This window comes from Sus scrofa, chromosome 11, assembly GCF_054392235.1.
Source record: "Sus scrofa isolate SSC_HxYL_T2T_F1_AM1 chromosome 11, Sscrofa_HxYL_maternal_Yorkshire_Landrace_v2.0, whole genome shotgun sequence".
Taxonomy (NCBI): Eukaryota; Metazoa; Chordata; class Mammalia; order Artiodactyla; family Suidae; genus Sus; species Sus scrofa.
In genome coordinates, this window is record NC_139393.1 from 58440279 (window position 1) to 58451004 (window position 10726).

General features: G+C 41.6%; 1 protein-coding gene and 1 long non-coding RNA gene across 50 annotated transcripts in view; one reads left to right on the forward strand and one right to left on the reverse strand.

Annotated features, from left to right (window-relative positions):
* RBM26 (RNA binding motif protein 26) overlaps positions 1-2296 on the reverse strand; it is an 83046-nt gene extending 80750 nt beyond the window's left edge. For all 49 annotated transcript variants that reach the window (XM_001925971.6, XM_084982068.1, XM_084982048.1 and 46 more), the window contains exon 1: positions 1747-2296. In XM_001925971.6, the coding sequence (XP_001926006.1) occupies positions 1747-1817 (71 nt within the window). In that variant the 5' untranslated portion in view covers positions 1818-2296. The remainder of the gene's footprint in view (positions 1-1746) is intronic.
* Positions 1943-9913, forward strand: LOC146398646 (uncharacterized). The gene is made up of 3 exons (XR_014819682.1): positions 1943-2339; positions 2481-2638; positions 9814-9913. It is a non-coding gene; the product is annotated as an uncharacterized LOC146398646 (long non-coding RNA).
* The last annotated feature ends 813 nt before the right edge of the window (positions 9914-10726 follow it).

The following is a 10726-nucleotide window of genomic DNA, read 5'->3' on the forward strand; positions in this document are numbered from 1 at the left end:
TCTTCCTCAGAAATTTCCCACTGTACCACAGCTTTAAATACTATCTGCATGACTCCAAATATCTCTAGTCCCCATCTGAGTTCTAAACTCATACCCAACTACCTATTTTGACATCTCACTTAGATGTCTAACACCTTATACTTAATGATCAAAACCAAACACCCCACCCTTCACCCCCAACCTGTTCTCTCCAAGCCTTCTCTACCATCCAGGATTCAGTTGCTTAGGCTAACCCCTTACTCCTTTCCCTAGCCTCCCACATCCAACTCTTCAACAAATTCTATCAGATCTACTTATAAATTGTCTCCACTATCACTTTAACGCAAACTCTACCTTTGCCTACAATGCCCTTCAGAATGGTCTCCTTACTTTTATTCTTGACTCCTTAATCTCCACGAAGCAGGCAAAGTTAAAGTCAAATTCACCTCCACTTGCTTTAAATCATCTGTCTTCTCACTGCATTTTAAATAAAATCCTAGCTCTTGACCATGGCCTAGAAGAGCCTACACGATTTGGCCCCGGCCTTTTCCACCTTCCCATCCTTCTATTCGCTCCCCATCACAAGAGTCCCTAAAGCCACAACTGCCTTCTTTTCTCTTGTAGGAACACACTATGATCATTTCCACTATAGGACTTTTGCACGTGCTATTCTTTCTTCAAGGAGCATCTTTTTTCTCCAGACGTTTATACAGATAGTTTCTTTTCCTCCTTAGGTGTTGTTCAAATGTCACCTCCTCTGAGAGGTCTTCTAAGCACTCCTCTATTTATATGTTCCTCTATCATTACAACTCTTATTATTACCTGAAGTTATCTTATTTACTTGTTTATTATGTCTTGTCGACTTCGGTATTTAAAAGCTCTAGCCCCGACGCTTCCCACAGTACATAGAAGGCACTTAATAAATTCATTAAATGAGTGGATTTTCCCCATTGCATTTTAAGCTGTTTATTGAAAATTGACCAATTTTGACAAAGCACTAGGCCTATATTTTGGGTGTATTAAAAGATAAATCCTTAAAACCCCCCTTAATTTTTCCAATCTAACACATTTCAGGCATTAACACCCCCCCCCCCCATAACACACACACACACAAACACAGCCCACCTATAAGACCGTACTGAAAACTGTTACATCTTCCATATGGATAAACTGTATTTTCTTCCTCCAGGCGAACAAACGTGTTCAACTCATTCAACAAACGTGGAAAAGGGAATTTTAGTGAGCACCGTAGCACCTGTTACATCTTCAATCAGTTAAGAGGCGCTTATGAGCCAGACAGCACATGGGAGACACGGCCTTTCTTTCAGGGGTTTTATTTAGGTAAAACCTGAGTAGCTTAGACGAGAACTGTCCTAATCCCTAATAAGGGCTACTCACTTCATTTAAAGAAACAAAGTAAAACAGCCTGTGGACAAGAGATTATGCTAGGATTCACTAAAGGAAACCGATTTGGGGGTCCCTGGCAAATACGAATTGTGTGTTAGACTGGGGTCGGTTTAAAAATAACGGGAAAACAAGAGGAAGAGAAGTCGGTCGGTTCAAGGACCAACTCAGTGATAAGGTAAAGGTCAACTCAAGCTCCAGGAACCTGGGCACGAGGGTTAAGGGGAGGAGAAAACACAGAGCCCTGGGACCTTCGTTCACCGCTTCGGCCTCCACGGTAGGCACTTGGAAAACTGCACAGATCTGTGTGCTCAGCTATCTCCCACTTCTATCCCTGCAAGGAAACAGCCCTCGGGTACTCACATGGGCTCGAGAGTCTTGCTGAGCCAGGACTTGAGTGCCTCGAAGTTTTCAATGATCATTTTAGAAACCATCCACAGCGGCCCCGAGGCCCGTCACACTCCTCCGCCCGCCCAGGTCGCGGCCGCTACAGCCGCCGCTGCCCCCGCCCCCTCCTCCGCGCGCCGCCCGCGTGGGCCGCGGTGGGAGGCGCCGTGGCAGGTTCCCGCGAGTCCTGATCAGCGAACAGTTCCGCGGGGACCGCCGCAGGCCGCGAGTCCACGGGGTGTCAGGAACTCCCCCTCCCCGGACCCTGGCCCCGGCTGAGGCAGCAACGGTTTGCCCGGGCCCTCCCCCTTCCCTCCACCCCTGCGAATCTTCCTGGACCAGAGCGCGACACGCGCCTAGACCCGGGCGTTCTCTCAAGCCTTGGGGCCGGGTGTTGCTGGCAATGCAGAAGAGGTAAAAGTGAAGAAAACGAAGACGAAGGGCAGCTGAATGGGAACGATTCGGGGGGTCTTCCCGGCTCCCAGCACCCCCAAGAAGATGGCTGCCGATAAGTCTCGCGAGAACTAATGAAGTCTCGCGGTGGTTCCCGGAGCCTGCTGGGAAGAGACGTAAGATTCGCAGAGAGCGTGCTGGGCAAGTGCGGTAGTTCGAGTTTTGCGTAATTGCGTGGCTTGAGGGTTTTCATTCCTTGCTCCTCTTAAGGAAAAAAGACTTTGGAGTTTTGTTTTGTTTTGTTTTGTTTTTACAAGGAAGGAAAGGCTGCTGACGTCAGAAGCAGCGGGAACCCCAGCTTGTCCTCAGTAACAGACTGCCTGGCTCGTCAGCTGGAAGGAACGTGTGGATGGGAGGGCTCCCTTGAGAGCGTCCACAAGGATATGCCGGGACGGCGACCACCGGGGGGTTACAGGTGTGCTGCGCTGTGATGTGGACAAGATTGGGAAGAACGAGCTGGTCTAATCTAACGCACTGAGATCTTCAGAGGATTAGTGTCTTGTCCAGAATTGCTCTACTTATGGGCAGAGCACTAATGATCCAGGGATTCCCCTAGCCCTTGACAGTTTCTCAAGTAGTTTCCAACCATCTGAAACTTTCAGACTTTTCCCCAGCTAGAAATAAGAGAAGTGTCTATGTTTTCAGTTCTCTCCAATTTAAAGCCAATTCAGCTCTATCGATAGGGAAAGTACGTAGTATCAAGAGAGAGCCTTCATATCAGCATCCTAAATCCATTAACTTCCTTTCTCCTGGCTGGCCAAATAAGTTTAATTCCTGCCTCAGTTGTTCTGTTTGCTGTTATTAACTGCCTAGTACCATTAAGGTACTAGGTAGAATTTTGCAAAAGGTCTAGCGCCCATAAACTATAATGAAATGAAAATAATTCACATTATAAAGACACTTAAAAGTAAGCAGACCAATAAAAAGCTCCTTATGGCAAGCATAGTGGTAGACTAAATTGTCATTAAGATCTCTGAGTTTACAATTTGCTAGAGTGACGTGTCCTTAAGTGGAAAAGATTTGGTCAAATAAGAAAAGCTGGACATTTGTTATAAAATATAGCATATAAAGTAGTATGCAAATTAGAAAACAGCTACTGAATAACCAGGGTGTTTATTAAAGTGATTTAGCTAAATGAAATAAGCTGGACACAGAAAGGCAACTAGTCTGTGTTTCTACTTACGTGAGTTACCTAGAGTTGCCCTACCACTAGAGAAAGAAAAATAGAATGTTAGTTGCCATGGTCAAGAGCGTAGGGCAGAATGAGGAGGTATTTTTTAATGAGTAAAGAATCCCAGTTTAGTTTGTTTGTTTTGTCTTTTTGCCATTTCTTGGGCCGCTCCTGTGGCATATGGAGGTTCCCAGGCTAGGGGTCGAATCAGAGCTGTAGCCACCTGCCTACCCCTGAGCCACAGCAACGCGGGTTCTGGGCCGCGTCTGCAGCCTACACCACAGCTCACAGCAACGCCAGATCCTTAACCCACTGAGCAAGGCCAGAGATCGAACCGGCAACCTCATGGTTCCTAGTCGGATTCACTAATCACTGAGCCACGATGGAGCTCCAAGAATCCCACTTTAGGAAGATGAAAAAGTTCTAGAGGTAGGCAGTGTTAATGGTTGTGCAACAATGTGAGTGTTGTGTACTGTACACTTTAAATGGATAAAGTGGTTCTTTTTTTTGTATTTTGCCACAATAAAAAATGATTTATAAATTTAATATTGCTGGGGAAAATGTAAAATCCTAATTGTTTACCCTGTTTAATAGCCTCGCCACAGGCTGACTCCATCAGTGTTTTCAGCCTCATCACCAACTATTGGTTAGGTCTGGCTCTCCACTCAAGCTAGTCATTGCTCTTGTATCAAATGCTATATACTCCCTATAAACTGATTGGCTCTCAACACCCCATTTATTCACATCATTTCCATAGGGAATACTTCCACTTCTTTAACTACTCAAGCCTTGCCTATCCTTTTCTCTCAGTACCACTGCTACTTTTGAAGCCACCTTCCCCACCCCAAAGATAGTAACAGCCTTTCAGTTTCTCTACCTTTTAGCTGCCCCCATATCAGCTCATCTTCAATTGCCTTTATCATCATTGCCTTTAATAACAATCATTGTAAAACTTGGATCTCATGATCATGTCACCTCCGTGTTTAAAATCTTTAACTTCCACATTGGCTTCAGAATAAACATCTAAATTCTTTAACACCTATAAAATGCCTGTTTATAATCAAACCCTTCCTATTTGCCTTAGAACCTTCTTTCACTGCCTTTCAGCCTTTGCTTCAGCCATCCTGAACTATTTCATGTCCTTTGAAAAAGATGTGTTCTCTCACTAAAGTGAGCCATTGCAAAATGTTTCCCTCCCTTGCACTTGATGAAACCCTACTCATCCATCAAAATTCAGTGCAGGGGAGTTCCCGTCGTGGCGCAGTGGTTAACGAATCCGACTAGGAACCATGAGGTTGCGGGTTCGATCCCTGGCCTTGCTCAGTGGGTTAACGATCCGGCGTTGCCGTGAGCTGTGGTGTAGGTTGCAGACGCGGCTCGGATCCCGCGTTGCTGTGGCTCTGGCGTAGGCCGGTGGCTACAGCTCCGATTCGACCCCTAGCCTGGGAAGCTCCATATGCCGCGGGAGCGCCCAAGAAATAGCAACAACAACAACAACAACAAAAAGACCAAAGACAAAAAAAAAAAAAAAAAATTCAGTGCAGGTAGCATCACCTTTAGAAGTCCATCCTTAACCTCCCTGCTCTAAAGCAAGAGTCCTCCTGAGGTTTTATCACATCAGTCTGTGCATGCATCTATTATAACACTTGTTGCTTTATTTTTCCAATTATCTGCTTATCTGTTCATTAGTTGATAGACCTGGTTTTAAATCTCCAGCTCCATGCACAGTCCTGGATTATACAGTCAGTTTTCAATTCTCAAGTTTTTGTAAGATCAAATGAAGCCCTACCACTTTCTTAAAATCTTTCCTGAACTATGCAGCTGATAGCAATCTCTTCCTCCTCTAAATCCTAAGTTACTGTGCTTGTTATCACTCCACGACTAGTCATCAGTGCTTCCTAGCATCCTTTTCTTTCTTAGTTGTTAATGTTTATCCCTCATCGCTTCAGTGCTTCATATTCTTTGACTTTGTCTTCAAAGGTGATGCTTAGTGTGATAAGCAGTGCGGCTGAAAAAAGACAAAAACAACAAAAAAAAAAAAAAAAAAAAAAAAAAAAAAAAAAAAAACTAGAGACTACTTTCTCTGTTCAGTAACATTTCAGAATGGCCAGTATTAGGTTACCTGCTTAACATTTTGCAACAAACCATGCTCTTTCAGAGCCCTATGACTTTGTTAGTGCTGTTCCTTTTGCCCAGAATGACTTTCTGATTGCTCAAATACCAGCTGCCCTGGGCAAAGGCAGTTGCCTCTTGGTTCTTACCTGTAGAATAGGAGTTAAAACATCTTACTTAGTATTTTCATCTCTCTCCCTAACTATATTATGAGGTTTTTAAGGACTGAGACTCAAGCTTATTCCTCTTTGTATTTCCTGGAACTCAAAAATGTTTGTTGAAGGATATGTACATCATTTTAAAACCAAAGAAGTAGAGGCAGGGAAAATATTTTCGATGGGCAAGTCACAATGATATGTCTCCCAATAGACCTACATTTCTTTATGGTTTACCCAGCTACCCTGATCCTAGGAATATTCTCTAGAAGGCACTTAACTCCCGCTTAGATCCTTCCAGTTCTCTCTCCTAGTTGAAGGCGACAGTCTTATTACTCTAAGTGGTGCTTTTGGAGGGTCTTGATTAAAAACTCAGCCTGTATTTCAGCATCACAAAGATATTCTTTTTTTTTTTTTCCTGTTTTTTTTATAGTCATTACTTTCTGTAGAGGAATCACATTTAGGTCTTTGTTCTCTCTGGAATACAGTCCTTTATCTGGTATGAGGTGGGAATCTAGCCTATTTTTTCTCCAAACAGCAAGCCAGTTTTTCTCTATAGTTCTACTCAATAGTCTATTCCTTCCCCCATTAATTTTTGATGCGACCTTTATCATATACTCATATTTCCATTTGTGTCTGGCTCTGGTTTCGATCTCTTCTTCAACTGATCTCTTTCTCTGTGACTACAGTAATACCATGTTGTTTTTATTTACCATCATCTTATAGGCAATCTTAATATGTAATATAGCAAATCCCTCCCATTTGCTCTTCTCTTTCAAACTTAGCTAAATGTGAATCTGGTTTTCAAATACTTTTTAGAATAAGATTGGTGAGCTTAGCAGAAAAATTCTTCGAGTTTGTAGATTAATTTGGGTTGAATCGGCATCTTATAATGAGTGGCAGTCACAGAGGAGGCAGACACAGAGTTGCAGTCAGCTCTACCTTCAAGAAAGGACTCACTGCCCAACTGCAAGGCGAGTGGTTAGCTGGTAGCCTCCAGTTGTTAACTCTGAGTTCACCTTGACTTTCAGGCTAAAGTTACACTCTTCTCAGAGCAACCCCTCTCTCCCATGCCCATCCTCAGCTAAAGAAGATTGAGGTGTAGGATAAGGACCTCCTGAACATTAGAATGACAGGCTTTGTCGGACCTGTATGGCAGTCAGTGGTTCCCCCTGCCCAGTCCTCCTTCCTTCCTTTCCCTTTCACAAATACTCTTCTCCAATAAACCTTTTGAACTTCTAACTCCATCTCAATATTCCCTTCCCAGAGAACCCAACCTATGACACAAATCATCTGATTCATTCTATTCCTAATATATATATTCTAATATATATGTGTATTAAAACATCATAGTTAACAATAAAATCTAACCATCCCTTCTGGCCCATTTGATTCTTTAAAACCATCCCTAGCCATCTCAATTTATTATTTTTTTCTTTTTTAGGACCACACCTGTGGCTTATGGAAGTTCCCCGGCTGGGGGTTGAATTGAAGTGCAGCTGCGGCCTACACCATAGCCATGGCAGTACCAGACCTGAGCTACATCTGCAATTCAAGCCATAGCTTACAGCAACTTCAGATCCTTAACCCACTGAACCAGGCCAGGGATCAAACCTGCATCCTCACAGAGACAACATTGGGTCCTTAACCCACTGAGCCACAAGGGGAATGCCCCACCTCGATTTAATATGATCTCTCCTAAGACTTACATTCTAACAAACTTTTGGCTTTTTATGGCCATCATTAATTGAGCATAATCTTTTTTTTTTTTTAAATGTACTTATACTTTATCCCCTGTGACCTTCTTAGGTACCTTGTTTCCTCAGTTACTTCCTTATCTCTTGTTTTCAACTATTGGGTCCTTCCAGTGCATCATTCAACTTATGTTTACTGAAGATCTGCTCTGTTTCAGACGTATTACTACTTGCTGAGAATAGAGTGGTGGACAAAGAAGTCATGATATTTGCCCTTTGGAGCATATAGCCTAATTGAAACCATATAGGAAAAAAATTTATCGTTGCAAATTATATTAGGACTTATGACAGAAAATAGAGGGAAATAGGAACCATTATAACAGCTAATACTGGAAAGGCTCAAGCATAGCTTCTCTTAAGATATAATATTAGGAGTTCCCTTTGTGGCACAGTGGTAACAAACCTGACATATCCAGGAGGATGTGGGTTCGATCCCTGGCCTCGTTCAGTGGGTTAAGGATTCGGTGTTACCGTGAGCTGGGGTATAGGTCACAGATGCAGCTCAGGTCCCATGTTGCTGTGACTTTAGTGTAGGCTGGCAGCTACAGCTCCAATTTGACCCCTAGGATGGGACCTTCCATTTGCTGCAGGTGCAGCCCTAAAAAGGCAAAAAAAAAAAAAAAAAAAAAAAAAAAAAAAAGATTTAATATTTAAATAGTTAAGAAAAAGGAATAATGAGTAGAAGTTAGCCTTGTGAAGCAAAATAGAGACAGGAACATTCAAGGCAGACATAATAGCTTGTGGGATGTTCCTGAGGCAAGGAAGAGCCAAGATCTTAAAACCAGAGAGGTGGGAGGGTATCAGGGGGAAACAGAGCTGTAGGTCAAATTAGGTAAACAAGGGCCATGTTAAGATTTTGGAATTAGATTTTTTTATTTAAAATATGCACAACCAATAAAAGTTTTTCGTGTGGCAGGATGAATAGAAAACATGAACATATACACACATGCTTTTGAAAGAGAAAGCTGAATTAAATTGGGGGATTTTTAAATAGAAGCCAAAGGGAGGCAAATAACTTTTAACATAATAAATAGGATTTTTATTTCCCTAGAAGTAAATCAAGAGCATATTAACAAAGGGAATATAGTTTTGCCATCTGAGACTAGGCACTGATAACTTGGAAAGAAAAATAATACTTGCTGTGGCAAGATATATGCCTATGTGCTTCAAGAGGAAACACTTTAGCAATTGACACCCTAGTGTCAACTGGGATCAGAGGACATTCTATCATTTCCCCCTGAGTAAAATCAGAGCACTTCTAGTGAAAAAACGAGTTTGTGGGACAATCAGCAATTCTTCAGTGGGAACTCCAGTTATACCTGTAATTGAGTATAATGACTCCACGTAGCAGTACTTTTATAGAAAGGAGCTGAAACAGTACAGAGCAAAGGGACTAGAAGTCGTGCTATTAATCACTGAGCTCTTTATTTTATTCCACATAAGGAGAGGAAAAGTCTTTACTTTGAAAAAACAAAACACTGCCCAATAAAATTATTTCTAGTGGCCACAATTTTGAAGTAAAAAAAAAAGTGAAATTAATTTTAATAATATGTTTTGCCCAGTTTATCCAAAATGTTATTTCATTGCATAGTTGGTAGAGAAATTATTGAGATATTTTACTTTTATTGTTATTGGAAGTCTTTGAAATCCAGTGTGGGGTTTTTTTTGTGTTTTTTTTTTTTTTTGGTTGGTTTGTTTGTTTTACTTACAGCACATCTCAATTCCAACAAGCTGCATCACAAATGCTAACTAGCCATATGTTGCTAGTGGCTATTGTACTGGACAGCGCAGCTTAAAAACTTTAGAGGGTGCCTCATGTGGGTATTTTATTGTGCCTAATGTCCGTTGTTTCACTGTTATTGGTCATTTTCCTCTGCTCAAGTTCTGGCCCTCAGTAAGAGTGGGCTTGAATTTCAAAAGCCCTAATTAAGGTTCCCCATCATTACTTTTGTAATAGACAGCTGTGTCCTCAGGCTACTGAGGAAATAAGAACAAAATGTAAAGATGAACCTTCTTCAAAGACTGTTTATTCCTGTCCACTCTTCAATTAGCTGAGTGTAAAAGAGGGAGGGGGAAGATAGGGTATACACAGTTTCCTTCTGATTCTTGGCCACAATAAATTTGTTTTTTAAAAAGCCATGGAATGAAATGATGCGACAGAGTCCCCGCAGAAGCTTTCTAGGAATCATAAGCATGTAAATACCTACTTCTCATGGAATACCAAAGGGAAGTTTGTGAGTCTGCTTTGCTCTCTCTCGGGGTAGTTTTCTTGAAGTCTTTTGCCTTGCAACAGCTAATGGAATGTCGTATTCAGCATGGGAGATAAAGGGAACCCCAAGAATTTTGGCTCTTAGTCTAAGCTGAGACTCTAACTCAGGTTATGGGTTTTGTTTTCCAGTGTTCACTCGTTCAACAAATCGTGTTGAACTGAGGAGGCTACTGTGTGGCTCTGAACTGCTGTAGGCCCTGGAGGTGCAGATGTGAACAAGAAAGGCAAGGTCTCTGTCTTTTATGGCTTGTATCCTAGCCAATCTATTAGGCCCTCCCAGGGATCATTTTGTTTTCAGAGTCTCCCTGCCTTAATATATTCTTTAAATGTCTTTTATTATGGAAAAATTTTAATGTGCACAAAAGAAGATGAAAGTGTAATTTTTCGCATCATCCAGTTTCAACAATAATCGATTCATAGTCAGTCTTATCCCATTGACACACCATCTTCTTTACCCATTTCAAATTATGTTCACAGATGGACTTCATTTCACTGACAGATGATTTAATAATGTTACATGTTCGATTCCTCTGGTAACTGAGATTTATACCTGTGGCAATTTGACAGGGACTGTATAAGTGTGTGTATGATTGTATGAATATGTAATGTACATATATATGCAACACATGGATATATGCATATATTTTTTCAACCTCCATCCAATCATTAATACCTATTGAGTCTTCCTCGTAAGTATACCTAAAATCTACTCATTGTCATTCAACCTAGACTCTATACTGCAACCAGAGAAATCCATAAAAGCCCATTCTAATCACATCACTCTTTTTTTTTTGACCTCGTCCATAGCATGTGGAAATTCCCAGGCCAGTGATTGAACCCATGCACAGCAGGCCTCTACAGTGACAATGCCAGATCCTTAACCTGCTGTGCCATAGGAGAACTCCTCATATCACTATTTAAAACCCTTTATTTTTTTTTAATTTTTTAAATTTTTATTTTTTCCATTATAGCTGGTTTAGTGTTCTGTCAATTTTCTACTATACATCAAGGTGACCCAGTTACACATACATGTATACATTCT